The 20,173-nt window shown below is 44.3% G+C and overlaps 1 protein-coding gene across 1 annotated transcript in view; it reads left to right on the forward strand.

Annotated features, from left to right (window-relative positions):
• Positions 1–9,872: 9,872 nt before the first annotated feature.
• The window catches only part of CIT (citron rho-interacting serine/threonine kinase), a 203,630-nt gene continuing 193,329 nt past the window's right edge, over positions 9,873–20,173 (forward strand). Inside the window, exons 1-3 of the mRNA XM_017879082.1 lie at positions 9,873–9,920; positions 10,994–11,102; positions 17,733–17,874. Of these exons, the coding sequence (XP_017734571.1) occupies positions 11,007–11,102; positions 17,733–17,874 (238 nt within the window). The 5' untranslated portion in view covers positions 9,873–9,920; positions 10,994–11,006. The remainder of the gene's footprint in view (positions 9,921–10,993; positions 11,103–17,732; positions 17,875–20,173) is intronic.

Raw genomic sequence — 20,173 nt, forward strand, 5'->3', positions numbered from 1 at the left:
ATATATAAAATTAAAAAAAAATTTTTTTAGACAGAGTCTTGCTTTGTCACCCAGGCTTGAGTGCAGCTCACTGCAGCCTCCCCCTCTGGGGCTCAAGCAATAGTCTCACCTCAGTCCCCCAAGTAGCTGGGACTACAGGCACACACTACCACGCCTGGCTAAATTTTGTATTTTTTTGTAGACATGGCGTTTTGCCATGTTGCCCAGGCTGGTCTGAAGCTCCTTGCCTCAAGTGATCTGCCCACCTTGCCTTCTAAAGTGCGGAGATTACAGGTGTGAGGCACTGTGCCCGTCCGACGTAGAGCATGTTTAATCATATTCCTATGACAAGATATTTGGCTTCTTGGAGCTTAGCCAAGGCATGAGACACGGTTTCCAATAAGTATATGCATTGCATCAATTTTGAGAGATTGACATTAATCTAGTATCTTTCTAGTAGATTAGACATCAGTAACAATTATGTTAAGTGTACAGAGCGGGGACCCGGACCACTGTACAAATTTGATGCCTCTTTTTTAAGCTGTCCTTAGAGAATAGCTGGTGTGAATCAGGTGCCTGAGTTTCTTGCATTATAAATGGATTGGGAATTATAAAACACTCCTGAAGTCAGTGGGCTGAAGGATTAGAGGTATGTTTTTATACCTTATAACATTTTGAAGAAACACAATTAATGAACATTTCCAAGCACCGTAGAAAAATTGCCTAAATCAAATGGCAGGGAGGCTAATTACCATTTAATTGAGTTTTGAAAATTTAGCTTTTCTCGTTAAAAGCTTTGTCTCAGGTCAAGGAGGGAAAAAACCATCGAAAATCATTTGTTCATACTTGGAGAAAACACTGGGAAAGTGATGGGATCAGAATGAAAGTTCTAATAATCAGTTAAAATTGTCATAATATTTAAAAACTGAGTAAACGTATTTTGGTTGTTTTGTAAGCTCTGCTGACTTAATTAAAGTATATTTATTTGTTTATTTATTTACTTATTTTGAGATGGAGTCTCGCTCTGTCGCCCAGGCTGGAGTGCAGTGGCCAGATCTCAGCTCACCGCAAGCTCCGCCTCCCGGGTTCACGCCATTCTCCTGCCTCAGCCTCCCGAGTAGCTGGGACTACAGGCGCCCGCCACCTCGCCCGGCTAGTTTTTTGTATTTTTTAGTAGAAACGGGGTTTCACCGTGTTAGCCAGGATGGTCTCGATCTCCTGACCTCGTGATCCGCCCGTCTCGGCCTCCCAAAGTGCTGGGATTACAGGCTTGAGCCACCGTGCCCGGCCTATTAAAGTATATTTAATGAATTCATTGAGAATGTTCATATCATACAGTTATAGCAGGTGCTTTTCAATCCCGGGTGATTTTGTCCTCCAGGGGATATTTGACAGTGTCTAGACATTGCCATGGCTGGGGTGTGTGTGCTAGTGGGTGGAGGCCAGGGATACTACAATGCACAGGACAGAGCCTCGATAACAAAGAATTATCTAGCCCCAAATATCAACAATCCCGGGGCTGAGAAACCCTGAGTTACAATGATGTTTCACATTTATATACTGGCTTTAGAAATTTTTTTACATTACAAAAATTAAGGCCAGGCACAGTGGCTCATGCCTGTAATCCCAATGTTCTGGGAGGATCCCTTGAGGCCAGGAGTTCAAGACCAGCCTGGGCAACAAAGTGAGATCTTCTCTCTACAAAAACAAACTAACAAAAGTCACACGAATCCCACCAACATAAAAAAAAACAAAAAACAAAAAAAAACTAACAAACAATAAACAAACTGGGTATAGTGGCGTGCACCTGTAGTCCTAGCGGTTTTGGAGGCTGAGGCGGGAAGATCACTTGAGCCCAGGAGTTCAAGGTCACAGAGAGCTATGATTGTGCCACTGCACTCCAGCCTGGGTGACAGAGTGAGACCTCATCTCTAAAAATATTTTCAAAATTGAGATATAATTCACATACCACAAATTTTACTCTTGAAAAGTGTACAATTCAGTGAGTTTTGGTATATTTACAAAGTTGTGTAATCATCACTACTATCTAATTCCAGAACATTTTGTCATCCCAAAAGAAACTCTCTACACACCTATTAGAATGGACAAAATCCAGAACACCGACAATATCAAGTGCTGGCAAGGATGTGGAGCAACAGGAACTTTCATTCATTGCTGGTGGGAATGCAAAATGGTACAACCACTTGGAAGACAGTTATGTGTTTTCTTATAAAAAAAAGTGCCGGGCACAATGGCTCAAGCCTGTAATCCCAGCACTTTAGGAGGCTGAGGCAGGTGGATTACAAGGTCAGGAGATCAAGACCATCCTGGCTAACATGGTGAAACCTCGTCTCTACTAAAAATACAAAAACCAGCCAGGCGTGGTGGTGGGCGCCTGTAGTCCCAGCTACTCAGGAGGCTGAGGCAGGAGAATGGCATGAACCTGGGAGGTGAAGCTTGCAGTAAGCAGAGATCGTGCCACTGCATTCCAACCTGGGCGACACAGCAAGACAACATCTCAAAAAACAAAAACAAAACAAAACAAAAAAACAAAAATAAGTAAACATATTCTTACAATATAATCTAGCAATCACACTCCTTGGTATTTATCCAGAGGAACTGAAAACATGTCCACAAAAAAACCTGCATGTGGCTCTCTATAACAGCTTTATTCACAGCTGCCAAAACTTGGAAGAAAACAAGAGGTTCTTCAGCAGGTCACGAATAAATAAATTGTGGTATATCCAGACAATGGAATATTATTCAGTGTTAAACAGAAATGAGGTATCAAGTCATGTAAAAAACACAGAGGAAACTTAAATGCGTATTCCTAAGTGAAAGACACCAATCTGAGAAGACTACCTACTGATTCCAACTATATGACATTCTGGAAAAGGTAAAACTATGGAGACAATAAAAATATCAGTGGTTGCCAGGGATTGGAGAAACGAAACAATGAATAAATAGGCAAAGCACAGAGGATTTTTAGGGCAGTGAAAAGACTTTGTATGATACTATATTGGTGGATACATGTCATTATCCACCTGTTCAAACCCACAGAATGCATAATACCAAGAGTGTAAACCATGGATTTTGAGTGATGTTTCTTCCTCTTTCTCTCCTTTCCCTTTCTCTTTTCTCTTTCTCCCTCTCTTTCTCCTTCTCTCTTTTCCCTCCTTCCTTCCTTCCTCTTTCCTCTCTCTTTTCCCTCCCTCCCTCCCTCTCTTTCCTTTCTTTTTTGATAGGCTCCTGCTCTGTTGCCCAGGTTGGAGTGCAGTGATACAATCATAGCTCACTGCAGTCTTGACCTCCCAGGCTCAAGCGATCCTCCCATCTCAGCCACCAGAGTAGCTGGGACTACAGGTGTGTGCCGCCATGCCTCAGTTAATTAAATTTTTTTTTTGTTATACAGACAGGGTCTTGCTATGTTGTCCAGGCTGGTTTTGAACTCCTGGGCTCAAGCAATCCTCCCACCTCAGCCTCCCAAATTGCTGGGAGATAATAAAGCTTCATTCAATTAATCAATTATAACAAATGTACCACCCTGGTGGAGGACAGTGATAATGGGGCAGGGTACGTCTGTGTGGGGACAGGGGATATAAGGGACATCTTTGTACCTTCCTCTCAATTTTGCTGTGAACCTAAAACTTCTCTAAAAGAATAAAATCTGAAAACAAAAACCACAGTGGATCCACTACACACCTATTGAAGTCGCTAAAATAAAATACACTGACAATACAGAAAATAAAAGAAAGAAGGAAACTCTGTGCCCAGTACCCATTAGTAATCACTTCCTATTTCCCTATCTCCACAGCCCACTAATCTACCTTTCGTCTCTATGGATTTACATACTCTAAGATATTTCATGCAAATGGAATCTTACAATATGTGGCCTTTTGCATCTGCATTCTTTCACTGAGCATAATGTTTCTGAGGCTCATCCACATCTTAGCATGTTTAAGTGGTTCATTCCTCTTTATGGTCAAATAATATTCCATTGCATGGTGATACCAACTTTTGTTTATCCATTCATCAGTTGATGGACATTTGGTTAGTTTCCACTTTTTGGCTCTTGTGAATAGTGCTGTTAGGACCACATGTATACAAGTTTTTGTGTGGATATATTTTTATTTTTTATTTTTTTGAGAGGAGTCTCACTCTGTTGCCCAGGCTGGAGTGCAGTGGCGTAATCTCGGCTCACTGCAAGCTCCGCCTCCCGGGTTCCCGCCATTCTCCTGCCTCAGCCTCGCGAGTAGCTGGGACCACAGGCGCCCGCCACCTCGCCCGGCTAATTTTTTGTATTTTTAGTGGAGACAGGGTCTCACCGTGTTAGCCAAATGGTCTTGATCTCCTGACCTCGTGATCCGCCCGCCTCGGCCTCCCAAAGTGCTGGGATTACAGGCGTGAGCCACCGCGCCCGGCCATATTTTTATTTCTTTTGGTTATATGCCTAGGGAGGAAATTGTTGGGTCATATGGTTGCTCTATGTTTAACTTTTTGAGGAACTGCCAAACTGTTTTCCAAAGTGGCTGCATCATTTTACCTTCCCACCAGCAGCTTAGGAGGGATTGATTTTCTTACACCCTCACCAGTACTTGTGATTGTCATTCTGTTTATTTATAACTATCCTAGGGGACATGAAGTGTTACTGTGATTTTGATTTGCATTTCCCTCATGACTAACGTTGTTGGGCATCTTTTCACGTGCTTTTTGGCTATTGGCATATACTTTTTGCAGAATTGTCTCTTCAAATCTTTTGCTTGTTTTTAACTTGGGCTATTTGTTTTTTATTGTCAGATTGTAGGAATTCTTTATACATAATGGATGCTAGTTTCTCATTAGATATTTGATTTAAAATTTTTTTCCCCAGTTTGTGAGTTGCTGGCTAGATTTTACAAAGCGTTTCACATCTCTTAGCTTCTAAATCTCACAATAGCCAGGCATAAATTTAGGCTCAAAGAGGCTAAATGATGTGTGTAGAATCAGAATTTTGTTCATATGTGAATTCAATAAACTTTTACTGAGAGCCTACAAAGTTGGCTGTTGCTAGGCTAGAAAGAGGTAAGATCAGTGTCTAGAATTTGATTTCCATTTCAGTTTAATTTTAATTTTTAATAAAAGTTTTAATTTAATTTTAATAAAAGTTTAATGTTTAATTTTATTTAAAAAAAAAAATGTCACCCAGGCTGAAGTGCAATGGTGAGATCTTGGCTCACTGCAACCTCTGCCTCCTGGGTTCAAGTGATTCTCTTGCCTCAGCCTCCTGAGTAGCTGGGATTACAGGTGTGCGCCACCCCGCCTGGCCGATTTTTTTACATTTTTAGTAGAGATGGAGTTTCACTGTCTTGGCCAAGTTGATCTCGAACTCCTGACCAACCTCAGGTGATCCTTATGCCTTGGCTTCCCAAAATGCCAGGATTACAGGCTGAGCCACCATGCCTGGCCTCCATTTCAGTTTAAAACCTCAAATGGAACCCCATTGGGATGAGAGAAAGTGAGGGGAAAGAAGAGAAAAGGAGAGAAGAAAGAGGAGAGGAAACCAAGTTGCATGTCTTTTGCTTGTGTGTAGTGCTTGGGAATCTCTTCCTTTTGTATACCCATCTTCACTTAAGGCTCCAAATATTAAAATATGAAACACTTATTTTAGAATTCAATCCTTACTTAAGCTGAACGTAACCCATACTCCCTGGTCTCCTTCTGTTAAATTACTTAGCCATCACTCTCTTTGGTTTCACCGTGGTGGATCACAGAGCAAGGACTGGAAGGCCCATTCTGAGGTCTCCACTTTACATCTGAGCCAGCGTGAGAGTGGGTCCTCTCCGTAGGGGCAGACTCTTGTTAACAAAGACTGATAATAAAGTCACATTGTCAATTTGTTAAATTACAATGAAAAATACAGTTTGACATTTAGTTAGTAGTGTATTCGCCCTTTCTAGGCAAGTGGTTCATGACATTGGCTGCACAGTGGGGTCACTTGGTGTATTAGTCTGTTTTCACACTGCTGATAAGGACATACCTGAGACCAGGCATTTACAAAAGAAAGAAGTTTAATGGACTTGCAGTTCCACATGGCTGGGGACTCACAATCATGGCAGAAGGCAAGGAGGAGCAACTCACATCTTACGTGGATGGCGGCAGACAAGAGAAGAGAGCTTGTGCAGGGAATCTCCCCCTTATAAAACCATCAGATCTTGTAAGACTTATTCACTATCATGAGAGCAGCACAGGAAAGACCTGCCACCATGATTTGACTATCTCCCACTCCGTCCCTCCCACAACAGGTGGGAATTCAAGATAAGATTTGGGTGGGGACACAGCCAAACCGTATCACTTGGGCAGCTTGACCAACTCCCAATTCCCAGGCTTGATTCTGGAACAATGAAATGAGGATCTCCAAGGATGGGGTCCAGGTGTCAATGTTCTTTTAAAGCTTCCCAGGTGATCTCAATGTGAATGCAAGGTGGTGAACCACTGCTTCCGGACATACCTGCACACTGAGAAGGTATAATAAGTAGTGTGTAGAATCAGAAGGCAATTCATTTGTAAATTTAATACACTTCTATGGAGAGCCTACAAAGTTGATTGTTGGTAGGCTGGAAAGAAGTAATTAAATTGTAATCAAATAGACATGGAGTTAGAGTTCATCATTTAGTCCACAAATATTTATAAATATTATGTGCTAGGTGCTGGGATAAACATAAGTCAATACAGTTTGGTGGTTATCAAAACGGGCTTTAGAATGAAAGAACCAGTTCAGGTCCTGGCTCCACTGTTTACTAGTGTGTGACTTAATTTCTGTAAGCTTGAATTTCTCTGCTGGTAAAATGGGGTTGCTAACAATAGTGCCTACTTCAGAGACTTGCTTGAGAATTATGTCAAATGATGCGGTGTTTCCGAAATTTCAAGATTTGTTCTAAAGCTATACCCATGTGCAACCTGTACTACTGATTACTTAATATTTCATTTACTGGCTCATTTTTTCTTCTTAAATATTTCCTTTGGTCTCACCCCAAGTGGTATCATCTATAAAATACTTGGTTTGATGGGCTAGCTATAGTTTTTCCTAACACACAGTAAAATATATAATTTAACACATAAGTGACTTTTTTTTGCCACCTGAAAGTGTTGTTTATATCAGTTGTGGGAACACATCTTTGGGAACCAAGGAATATCTGGGATATGTGCATCTGAGCCAGCATGAGAGTGGCTCCTTTCCATAGAGGCAGATGCTAATAATAGTGCCTACTTCAGGGGCTATTGAAGGAATATGGCTCGCCCCTAGAAAGCTCTCAGCTCACTCAGCTAATGATAATTTTTTATTTTTATTTTTTTTAAGACAGAGTCTCACTCTGTCACCCATGCTGGAGTGCAGTGGCGAGCGAGATCTCGGCTCACTGCAACCTCCACCTCTCAGGTTCAAGTGATTCTCCTGCCTTACCCTCCTGAGTAGCTGGGATTACAGGTGTTTGCCACCATGCCAGACTAATTTTTGAATTTTTAGTAGAGATGGGGTTTCACCACATTGGTCAGGCTGGTCTCAAATTTCTGACCTCAAGTGATCCGCCCACCTTGGCCTCCCAAAGTGTTGGGATTACAGGCATGAGCCATTGGGTCCGGCCAGTTATTTTCTTTACATAGAAGTTTCTGGGCTGGGCCCAGTAGCTCACACCTTAATCCCAGCACTTTGGGAGGTTGGGCAGGATGATTGCTTGAGTCCAGGAGTTTGAGATCAGCTTGGGCAACACAGGGAGACTCCATCTCTACCAAAAAAAAAAAAAAAAAATTAGCCAGGCATGGTGGTACATGCCTGTGGCTTCCAGCTACTGGGAGGGCTGAGGTGGGATGATCACTTGAGCCTGGAGAGGTGGAAGCTGCAGTAAGTCGTGATTGTGCCACTGAACTCCAGCCTGGGTGACAGAGTGAGATTCTGTCTAAGAAAAAAAAAAAAAAAGAGGTGCTTGATAAATAGTAGCTATCCATTACTGGCCCCGGGAACAAGAAGTTAGTTATGTTTAGGGAACAAAAAAAAAACCTAACAAATGTGTACTAAGCAAGCCTGTAGCTTTAATCAAGTGCTGGTGTGCGTGTGTGTGTGTGCGAGTTGTGAGAGAACACATCTCCAGTTCTGTCTACTATAGAATTAGGAGAGTACAAAAAAGACTTTACATTTATAAACAGAACATACACATACACACGTGTGCACACACATACACACAATTTAATCATTATAAAACCACATCCATATTGTTGCTACCTAGGTTAAGAAATAGATCATAGCAGCACCCCAACACGCTGAAAGGCCTCCATCAGGTAACTACTATTCTGACTTTTGCTTTCTTTATGGGTTTGTCATTACTTTTAAAAATGGCAAAAACCTCAATGATTTGCATCAACCTAAATACATCCCTCCTTAAACTATGTTGCTTTGTTTTGTCCGCTTTGGGAATTTATATGAATGGAATCATATGCCATTGTCTTGCTTCCTTCATTAGGCCTTGTTTTGAGACTCATTATGTCATTGTGGTTAGTTGCAGTTTATTCTTGTTCATTGTTTATGAAAACACTGCAATATACAATTTTGTCTTTTCTACTGCTGATGGACATTTATGTCGCTTCCAGTTTTTTGCCAACACTATTTTGTATTCTTATACACATCTCTTGGCATACATAAGTAGGAGTTTCTCGCTGGGAGCAGTGGCTAAGGCCTGTAATCTCAGCACTTTGGGAGGCCGAGGTGGGCGGGATCACTTGAGGTCAGGAGTTCAAGACCAGCCTGGCCAACATGGTGAAACCCCCATCTTTACTAAAAATACAAACAATTGGGCTTGGTGGTGTGCGCCTGTAATCCCAGTTACTTGGGAGGGTGAGACAAGAGAATAGCTTGAACCTGGGAGGCAGAGGTTGCAGTGAGGCGAGATCGTGCCATTGCACTCCAGCCTGGGAGACAGAGCAAGACTTCGCCTCAAAATAAATAAATAAATAAATAAATAAATAGGAGTTTTTCTTAGGTAGAGAAACTACTCCTAGCAATAGTCATAGAATGCACAAATCTTCAATGTTAGCAAATAGTGCCATGCTTTTTTTTTTAAATTTCAGAGATTGTGTCCATTTACACGTCTACGGGTACTGTATAAATGTGTGTACCTCTACATCTTCGCAAACACTGTCACATCCTTTTTTTGTTGTTCTCGAATTTGAGTGTTATTGTTTCTCATTGTGACTTTATTTTTCATATTTTCTGATTATGAACGAGGTTGACACCTTTCATACATTTGTTGGTCATCTGGATTTCCGTTTTGGTGAAGTGCCTGTTTTAAGTATCTCTTCTATAATTTATTTTAAAGTGTCCTTTCAGACAGCCTCAATGACTTTCATCAACTCCTTGCAGGGCAATCAGCTGGGAGATAGAGTAATCAAGGTAGGTTGAAGTCAACCTCAAAACATTCGCCGCCTCAGCTGTAGCAGAGAACCATTGGGTTTCCCCAGGTGACAAGTACTTCCACCTTAGCCGCATGAGAGAGAAAGAAGACCAGGCTGAGTAACCTGGCTGCCTACCTCCTCGCAAGTGGCCGAGAGCAGGGGACAGCGCCCAGGCGACCTCCTCAGGGATCCTAGATAAACAGTCGCGTCCCCAAACGCAGCATCCTGCTTAACCGCCAATTTCAAACTGCCAAGACCTGCCCAGCCGACTTTGCCCTTCCCTTTATCCCATTGGTCGCGAGTCAAAGGAAGATGCAATTTGATTGGCTCTCCTTTTCACTTTCGCCATCACTTTAAGTACGTGGGCGGGGCCTGGCTGAGAAGCCCATGTCTATCATAGGAGCGAGCACGCTGATTGGTCCAGACACGGCTGAGACCCTCCCGCGCCGTTCCTCTGGTTCAAACGCGGCGGCGGGAGGCGCGGGGTGGAGCAGATCGCAGACCAGCCGGGTCCGCAGAGCGTGAGTCTGAGCCCCTAGACCCAATTCTACTGCACCCTGCTCCGCAAGGCCAGGGGACGGCCGCCTCCACCCACACCAGTCCCGGCTTTCCCTCCCGTCGCGGGGAGGGCGGTGCTTCCACCCCTAGGGCTGCAGGAGGCCTGGAGGGTCTTCCCAGGCTGGCTGTGCGCGCGCCCACCCTCCTCGGGAGCCAAGGGGTCTGCCGGGTGGTGCCGGGGCGGGAGGCTTGCTCCTCCCCTAAACCAGGCGGAGCCCTATGTCTCTTCAGCTCTGCCTCCTGTCAGCGCTAACTGCATTATTCTGCCCAGTGTAGTCAGCCAGTTCCTTATTACCTGCGTGATAGCAATTTTCTTAACCTCTCTGTTTCAGTGTCTTCATACCTCGTGCCCACCCCACCACCTCCTGATGCCCCCGCCTCTTTCGCTCTGCTCCAGTCCCTCTGGCCTCCCTGTTATTGTTGGAGAGGCCAGGTCCTGCCTCAGTGCTTTTGGCTTGGCTGTTTCCTTTGCCACGGATGTCTTTCTTTCCCCAGATATCAACATGGCTTGCTGGTCACCCGCTTCAGGTCTTCAAGTCTTGGGTCAAATGGTGGCTTCTCTGTGAAGTCTTACTTGACCACACTAAAAATTGCACCGTCTCACCCCCATTGCCCTTATCTTGCTCAGTTTTGTTTTTACCTCATAGCACTTAACACCTTCCAACAAACTATATATAGTTTGCTTATTTCAGTCATTCATTTAATAACTATTTATTCGCACCTATTTATGTGCCAGGCTATGTGTGCCCCCACTGCGTGGGGGCAAAAATCTCTGCCCTTGTGGAGCTTCCATTCTAAGGGGGGAGATAATAGACACATTGATAAGTAAGAGAGTATGTCAGATAAGTGTATCACCTCCTGTTACGGTGAGTTAAAATCTGGTGTTTAATCTCCATGATTAGACTGAGCTTCCTAAAACTGGAGTGGTAGCTAATTTTCATCTCCTTGTCCTTGATACCTTGAGGGAGATCAGGATCTCTCAAGCCCTTCCTGCTCAAAACACAGGACATACTTGACTTTTCTGATACCCTTTCAGCACCAGTGGGGAGATGTTGAAGTTCAAATATGGAGCGCGGAATCCTTTGGATGCTGGTGCTGCTGAACCCATTGCCAGCCGGGCCTCCAGGCTGAATCTGTTCTTCCAGGTAACAGCCTACCCTGCCAACTTTGCTCACCTGTGTGTTTCCTTGGAATCTCCTTGTCACTCACCTTTGCTTTTATTTTATTTATTTATTTAGAGTCTCACTCTGTCGCTCAGGCTGGAGTACAGTGGTGCAACCTCTGCTCACTGCAACTTCCACCTCCTGGGTTCAAGCGATTCTCCTGCCTCCGCCTCCAGAGTAGCTGGGACTATAGGCGCCTGCCACCACACCCGACTAAGTTTTGTATTTTTTTTTTTTTTAGTAGAGACGGAGTTTCACCATGTTGGCCAGGCTGGGGTCAAACTCCTGACCTCAAGTGATCCACCTGCCTTGGCCTCCCAAAGTGCTGGGATTACAGGCATGAACTGTGCCTGGCTTGCTTTCATTATAGGACCAAGGATAATATTTTAGGAGAAATTCTGTTTTGTTTTGCTTGAAACAAGGTCTTCTGTCGACTCTAGGCCTGTGCCACCATGCCCAGTTAATTTTTAAATTTTTTGTAGGGATGGGGTCTCACTATGTTGCCCAGGCTGATATTGAACACCTGACTTCAAGTGAGCCTCCTGCCTTGGCCTCCCAAAGCACTGGGGTTATAGGTGTGAGCCACTGCACCTGGCCTTCTATTTGGAGTTTTATATGCACTCATTCTTTTTTTTTTTTTTTTTTTGAGATGGAGTCTGGCTCTGTCTCCCAGGCTGGAGTGCAGTGGCCGGATCTCAGCTCACTGCAAGCTCCACCTCCCGGGTTTACACCATTCTCCTGCCTCAGCCTCCGGAGTAGCTGGGACTACAGGCGCCCGCCACCTCGCCCGGCTAGTTTTTTGTATTTTAGTAGAGACGGGGTTTCACCGTGTTAGCTAGGATGGTCTCGATCTCCTGACCTCGTGATCCACCCGTCTCGGCCTCCCAAAGTGCTGGGATTACAGGCTTGAGCCACCGCGCCCGGCCTATATGCACTGATTCTTTTGGAAAAAGGACACTGTGCAGAAGTAGATAGCTGAACTTGCCTTAGGAGGGAGATCTTTTCATATTTCTCACACTTTACACTTCTGTACTAAAGTTCATTAATTGATTGACAGGGTCTTGCTCTGTGGCTCAGGCTGGAGTGCATTGGCACAAACATGGCTCACTGTAGCCTTGACCTCCCGGGCTCAAGCGATCCTCCCACTTCAGCTTTCCAAGTAGCTGGGACCACAGGTGTGTGCCACCACATCTGGCTAATTTTTGTATTTTTTGTAGAGATGAGGTTTCACCATGTTGCCCAGGCAGGTCTCGAATTGCTGGGCTCAAGTGATCCACCTGTCGCAGCCTCTGAAAGTGTTGGGCTTACAGGCGTAAGTCACTGCACCAGGGTAAGTTTGTCCTTTTATTGGAGAAAAAAAAATAAATGAACAAAGATGCTTTTTAAAACTACAATTTCTGTGGATATCATCCTATTCATTTTCATTGCAGGGATGTTTGTTTTTTAAGATTTTAAAAAAAGTTTTGATGAATATCACACCTGTTTAACCCTCATTCCTCTCAAGATAACACATTTCTGTCATCCCAGATGTGTTAAAACTTAATGTCATAAGATTACTTCCAAATAGATTTTTAATTCTTTTGTTTCTGATGTATATGGAACACTGGTGAAGTAGAAATCCTTGTTTGATTTATGTATTCATAAGTCAGGAGGACAACAGAGAACGTGAAGATTTAGAATTGAATCCCAGTCCCAGCACTAGTTAGCTGTGTTACTCTGGGTGAGTCAGTTACCTTTTCTGAGTCCATTTGCTGTTCTTTAAAATAGGTTGTAGCCTGTAATCCCAGTATTTTGGGAGGCTGAGGTGGGTAGATTATTTGAGGTCACGAGTTCGAGACCAGCCTGGCCAACATAGTGAAACCCCATCTCTACTAAAAATATAGAAAATTAGCTGGGTGTAGTGGTGGCATGCACCTGTAATCCCAGCTACTTGAAAGGCTGAAGCAGGAGAATTGTTTGGACCCGGGAGGCGGAGGTTGCAGTGAGCTGAGATCGTGCCACTGCACTCCAGCCTGGGCAGCAGAGTGCATGAGACTCCATCTCAAAACAAAACAAAAGAAAACAAAAAAATAACGTAGAGGTTGTAGTACCTAATCCACAGGGTTGTTGTGAGGATTAAATGAGATATTACATATAAAGCATTTAGCACCTTGCCTGGCTGTTAGTAAACCCCTTATAAAAAATGGTAAGTATTGTTAATACTCAGCATAGAATAGTATTAGTTATAATATTAATACTAAATTTCTGTTTCCTTAATAGGAATTATATTTAGGGAGGTAGTTATGTAGGATACCTGTAAGATGATGAACCATTGTTCATCTACCTGCCACTCTACTCCAGCCTGGGCGACAGAGTGAGACTCCGTCTCAAAAAAAAAAAAAAAGTTTTTATTTAGGAAACAACAGGCCAGGTGTGGTGGCTCACACCTGTAATCCCAGTACTTCAGGAGGCTGAGGCAGGTAGATTGCTTGAATCTAAGAGTTCAAGACTAGCCTGGGCAAAATGGTGAAACCCCATCTCTACAAAAAGTATAAATAATTAGCCAGACATGGTGGTGTGTGCCTATAGTCCCAGCTACTTAGGAGGCTGAGGTGGGGGCATCGCTGGGGCCCCGGAGGCAGATGTTGCAGTGAGCTGAGATTGTGACACTGCACTCCAGCCTGGGTGACAGAACGAGGCCCTGTTTCTAAATAAATACATAAATAGGAAGCAACAGATATAGACATATATGGAGGTAGACAAGGCCTTGCCCAAGATCATACACATTGGGCTTTGCAGATGGAGCCAAGATCAGACTCCATCTTTGGTTGGTCCGACTCCAAAGGCTGACCACATAGCCATTGGGCCACACCGTCTGTGCATGTCAGAGTTTATTAAGTATATCTTGTATTTTGTCATTATAACAGGAAGAATTATAGGTAAACCCTCAGTTCATCTCTTTTTAATGCTGAGTTCCCCCCACCCAGTAAAGCTATTATTGCAAGTGTATTATATACCTGTCATTTGCCTTGAGTGATCAGGTAAGGATGCTGTTTGTTCTTTTCCCATATAGTGCTGTTTGAATGAGGTTGAGATACAGTAGCAATTTTGTTTTCCATTCAGGTGAGTACCTTACACTGAGTGTCATTTTGTCCTTTCTACTTCTACTCAACAGGATTTCCTAACATGTTCGAGGTCAGTGATTGTCAGACTTTCAGAGCCAGCAAAACGTCCCAAATTGCTGGGTAGACACAGGTTTTCTTATTTTGCCAAGTAAGGATATTAAAAAAATAATAATAAAAGAAAACCTATTATTTTCTTGCCCTTTTATTTCATAAAGGGCATTTTAAGAAACAACAAGATAGGAAGAACATCATCTCAGAATAAAGGACCATTTTAAATTTGAATACATTTAGTTTTATAAAAAAAGATATCATGTGGCGTTCATTTTTTCTCATTTCACTGCAGGCTGTTGAAAACTTTGTTAAGACCCAGTACTGTATTTGGGAACCCCTGCTTTAGTTGGTTTAAACTCTTGAAGAATACAAGAGACAAAGCGTTTTATTTTCCTGAGTTAGTGGTAACTATTACTAAAGTGACAGATATGGTAGCCTTGAATGCAGTGCTTCCCAAACCTGACTGAGGTCTGACTCTCTTGGGGACCAGGGTGTCATTCCGTTGCCCAGGCTGGAGTGTGGCAGCACAATCTTGGCTCACTACAGCCTTGACTTCTTGGGCTCCAGTGATCCTCCTACCTCAGTCTCACGAATGGCTAGGACTACAGGATCATGCCACTACACCTGGCTAATTTTTTTTGTTTGTTCGTAGAGATGGGGTCTTGCTGTGTTGCCCCGGCTGGTCTTGAACTCCTGGGCTCAAGTGATCCTCCCACTTTGGCCTCCCAAAGTGCTGGGATTCCAGGTGGGAGCCACCTCACCCTGCTGGGGAACTTGTTAATAAAACAGATCCCAGGCTACAGTCTGGAAAATTCTATTTCAGTAGGTTGTTGGGGAGGGGAGGCATAGGACCAGATAATGTGTGTGTTTGTTTTTTTTCCTTAAATTCTCCAGTGCTCTTGTGGTTCAAATGCAGCAGTCTGTTTCTGTTATCAAGTGCTGTGTAACAAAGCACTCAACGTTTAAAACAACAATGATTTATTTTTCTTAGGATTCTGTGGATTGGCTGGACTCAGCTAGGTGGTTCTTCTGCTTCATCCTGTGATGTCAGCTGGGGTTACTTGTGGGGCTACATTAAGCTGGGATTATGTCTGGGACTGGAACATGTAGGTGCTGACTGCTGGCTGGGGCACCTTAGTGTTTCTTACGTGGCCTCTGTTCTCCATGAGGTCTTTCAGTAGTGTAGCCCAGGACTCGTAACTTTTTTTTTTTAAGACGGAGTCTCGACCTGTCACCCAGGCTGGAGTGTAGTGGCATGATCTCTGCTCACTGCAACCTCCGCCTCTTGGGTTCAAGCGATTCTCCTGCCCCAGCCTCCTGAGTAGCTGGGATTACAGGCGCTCACCTCCATGCCCGGCCAATTTTTGCATTTTTAGTAGAGATGGGGTTTCACCACATTGGTCAGGCTGGTCTCCAACTTCTGACCTTGTGAGCCACCTGCCTCGGCCTTCCAAAATGCTGGGATTACAGGCGTGAGCCACCACTCCTGGCTGACTTGTAACTTTTTTTGTAAGTAATAAATATTTTAGGCTTTGTGGGTCCTGTAGTTTCTGTTGCAACCACTCAACTTGGCCATGGTAGCACAAAAGCAGTTAAAGACAATATGTAAATGATGGATGTGGCTGTGTTCCAGTAAAACTTATAAAAAGTCCGTGGTCGCCGGGCGCGGTGGCTCAAGGCCGTAATCCCAGCAGCTTTTGAAGGGCCGGCCGGTAGGTGGAGTCACAAAGGTCAGCGGATCGAGACCATCCTGGCTAACACGGTGAAACCCCAGTCTCTACAAAAAATACAAAACTAGCCGGCGAGCGGTGCGCGGGCCGACCTTGGTAGTCCCAGGCTACTCCGCGAGGCGAGGCAGCGAGAATGGCGTCAAACACCGCGTGGAGGCGGAGCTTGCAGTGGCTGAGATCCCGGCCACTGCACTCCAGGCCCAGCGCCGACAGAGCGAGACTCCGCTCTCAAAAAAGGAAAAAAAAAAAAAAAGTCCGTGGTCTGGATTTGGTCCAAGGGCTATAGATTGTACACCCCTGGTCTAGCCCAAGCATCTTTGCATGGTGGCTGGCTTCCCAAAAGTGGAAACTGGTAAGCTGCTGTTTTTTGAGAGGGAGTCTTTCTCTGTTGCCCAGGCTGGAGTGCAGTGGTGTGATCTCGGCTCACTGCAACCTCCGACTCCCGGGTTCAAGCAATTCTCATGCCTCAGCCTCCCAAGTGGTTGGGATTACAGGCGCCCACCACCATGACCGGCTAATTTTTGTATTTTAGTAGAGACAGGATTTCACCATGTTGGCCAGGGTGGTCTCAAACTCCTGACCTCAAGTGATCCACCCGCCTTGTCTTCCCAAAGTGCTGGGATGACAGACATGAGCCAGCATGCTTGGCCGCTTGACGAGCTTCTTAAAGGCACTGCCCTGAACTGGCACAGTATCTCTTGTGTCACGTTCTTTTGGTTGAAGAGAGTCTCAGAGATGGCACAGATTCAAAGATAGGAGAAATAGACTCCAGCCCTTAAAGGAAGGAATAGCATGTGCCTACCGAATTGGAGGAACTGTTGGAGGCCGTCTTTGCAAAGAGACCACACTATTCATGGCTTGGCACGTGGGAATCACTGCTGTACACCAGGGTTGCAGACTCATGTCTTTGGGGGCCGGGCAGTGAGTATAAATGAGTTAGGTGGGCCAGTTGGAAGATGGAGTCAGACCTTCAGTGAACTCCCGAACACATCTGCTACCGGGAGGGGCAGCATTACTCAGCTCCAGCTCAGCATCATCAGGCAGGAAGGCGAGGCAGGAAGATGAGGCAGTGTTGCCGGATCTGCCAGTGTTTCAAGAGAAGCCAGAGACTCCATTTTTATTTTTTTTATGGAATCTCCTGATTTTGAAATATTGGCAGATAATTCAAATTATCTTAAACACTACAGGCCAAACAAAACATATCTGTGGGCTAGAGACAGTCTGCCAGTTTGTAACTATTTCTCCAGATTATGAGTAAATTTGGCTTTATGATAGTCACTCAGTTCTCATTACTCTAGGTTGTTCAAATGAATTAAAAAAGGTGAAATTATATGAATAAACCCCTGGGCACACATGAAAGAAGTGAAAAACCCATGTTTCCTATTGTAGAAACATGGAAGCATGTCAGAGCCATTGGATCCAGAGGAAGTATTCTCACTAGCCTCAGACCCTCAGGAGTGAGGGACCTTTTCTTGTTAATGGCCATGCTTGTGCCGTTTTCCCTCCCAGGTGCTGGTGAAAGAAACCCACAGTCCTGGAATCAAGGAAGTGATACCATAATGACTGTCGGTTGACGCTGCTTTAAAGAATGAAGCCACAGAATTGTGCTGTTAGCATGTCGTGAGCAGTTAGCTGAGTTGGTGGCTTGTAATTTACTCTGTGTGGATGTTATTGATCAAAGCTTTTCATTATTGACAGTGTCTCCATCTGCTGTTTGCTGTTTTTAGGGGAAACCACCCTTTATGACTCAACAGCAGATGTCTCCTCTTTCCCGAGAAGGGATATTAGATGCCCTCTTTGTTCTCTTTGAAGAGTGCAGTCAGCCTGCTCTGATGAAGATTAAGCATGTGAGCAACTTTGTCCGGAAGTGTAAGTTTGGGGAACTTTTTCTTGAACACTGTCCTGAGAGAGAAAACTAGAAAGATGCTTGAGGCAGAATGAGTTACTGGTTGATAGTAGTGGGTAAGAACTCTGGTTCTATATAAGATAGATCCAGGTTCAAGTTCAGGCTGCACCTCTTATAGCTGGGAGACCAGGTAAGTTGGGCTTCTTGGTTGCAAGTGACAAACTCAATTCAAAGACTGAATTTAGGACAGGTGCAGTGGCTCTTACCTATAATATCAGCCCTTTGGGAAGGTGAGGTGGGCGAATTGCTTGAGCCCAGGAGTTCAAGACCAGCTTGGGCGACATGGTGAAACCCTGTCTCTACAAAAAATACAAAAATTAACTGGTTATGGTGGCTTGCACTTGTGGTCCCAGCTGCTCAGGAGGCTGAGGTAGGAGGATCACTGGAGCCCGAGAGGTCAAGGCTCAATGAATCATGATTGTGGCATTGCACTCCAGTCTGGGTGACAGAGTGAGACCCTGTGTGAATAAAAGAGTGAATTTATTGGCTCATGAAACTGAGAAATCCAGGAATGAGTTAAGTTTTAACTTTAGGCATAGCTGGTTCCAGAAACCTCTATAATACCCCATGACCTCATGCTTATACTCGCTCAGGACTGACTTTCTATTAGACAATGTAGGCACTGTGCTTAGGACCTGTGATATTTAATTTTAATGAATTTAATTAGTTTTAATTAACTGAATTAAATTTTAATTTGTTTTAAAATTACAGGAAGAAATGAATGTAATAATGTATAATGATTCTGGATTACATTCATCTTTATACCAGTGTAGTCATAGAATAAAATTTTTGTTTTTTTTGGAGACAAGGTCTTGCTCTGTTACCCAGACTGGAGTGCAGCGGTATATCACAGCTTATTGCGGTTTCAACCTTCTAGGCTCAAGCAATCCTTCTACCTCAGTGGCTGGGACTACAGGCTCACACTACCATGCCCAGCTAATTTTTGCTTTTTTCTGTAGAGATAGGGTCTTACTATGTTACCCAGGCTGGTCTCAAACTCCAGGCTTTAAGCAGTCTTCCTGCCTCAGCCTTCCAAAGCTTTGGGATTACAGGCGTTGAGCCACCATGCCTGGCCCCATGAAACATAATTTTCGAATTCTTTTTTGTTTTTAATGGAAGAAGGGGCTGAGGAAGGCAAAAGTACCTAGGGCCTATGAAGTCATGTATCGGCCTTGCCTTCACCCTGTTTCTGACTTTGCTTGACTTCCATGTGATGGGGCAGTTGACTGCTGGTGTCCCAGTTTCATACTCTCAAATTAGTGTTTTTCAACCAGTGGGTGATTTTGTCCCCTGGAGATGTTTTCGGTTGTCAGAGCTGGCTGGGGATGGTGGTGTGTGAGGCTGGGGGGAAGGGTCCTACTGTCAGTTAATGGGTGAGGCCAGAGATGCTGCCAAACACCTTACAGTGCACAAAGCAGCCCCTGTAACACAGAATTATGTAGCCCACAATGCCAGTAGTGCTGAATTTGAGAAACCTCACCTTGTACAACATTGCTGTGCAACCAACCACCCTAAATATTAGTGACTTAAAACAATAGTCATTGTGGCTGGGCGCGGTGGCTCATGCCTGTAGTCCCAGCACTTTGAGAGACTGAGGCGGTGGATCACTTGAGGTCAGGAGTTTGAGACCAGCCTGGCCAACATGGTGAAACCTTGTCTTTACTAAAAATACAAGAATTAACTGAGCGTGGTGGTGGGCGCCTGTAATCCCAGCTGCTTGGGAGGCTGAGGCAGGAGAATCATTTGAATCTGGGAGGTGGAGGTTGCAGTGAGCCAAGATCTCACCACTGCACTCCAGCCTGGGCAATGAGTGAGACTTTGTCTTAAAAAAAAAAAAAAGTTATGGTATTACCTCGCGTGTGTGTAGGTTGATTGGACTCAGCTGGGAATTCCTCTGCCCTGTATTACATTGGCCAGGCTTGCCGTCACCTGGGACTCTCCTGGGCTGGAATGTGTGAGAGGGCTTACTCACTGTTTGGTGCCCTGGCTGGGAGACTGGGCCCAGCTGGGCCTCTCTCTTCATGAAGTTTCAGGGCCTTTTGCTGTCTACATGGCACTTCTATGTGGTCTCTACATCAGAAGTCAAGGAACTACAGCCTGTGATGCCTATTTTGTAAACAAAGTTTTACTGGAACAGCCATACCCATGTGTTTGTACAGTGCCTATGGCTGCTTTCACATTATAACAGCATTTTATTTCATTTTATTTATTGTTTTATTTATTTATTTATTTATTTATTTATTTATTTTTTTGAGGCGGAGT

This window comes from Rhinopithecus bieti, unplaced genomic scaffold (assembly GCF_001698545.2).
Source record: "Rhinopithecus bieti isolate Rb0 unplaced genomic scaffold, ASM169854v2 scaffold_11938, whole genome shotgun sequence".
NCBI classification, from domain to species: Eukaryota; Metazoa; Chordata; class Mammalia; order Primates; family Cercopithecidae; genus Rhinopithecus; species Rhinopithecus bieti.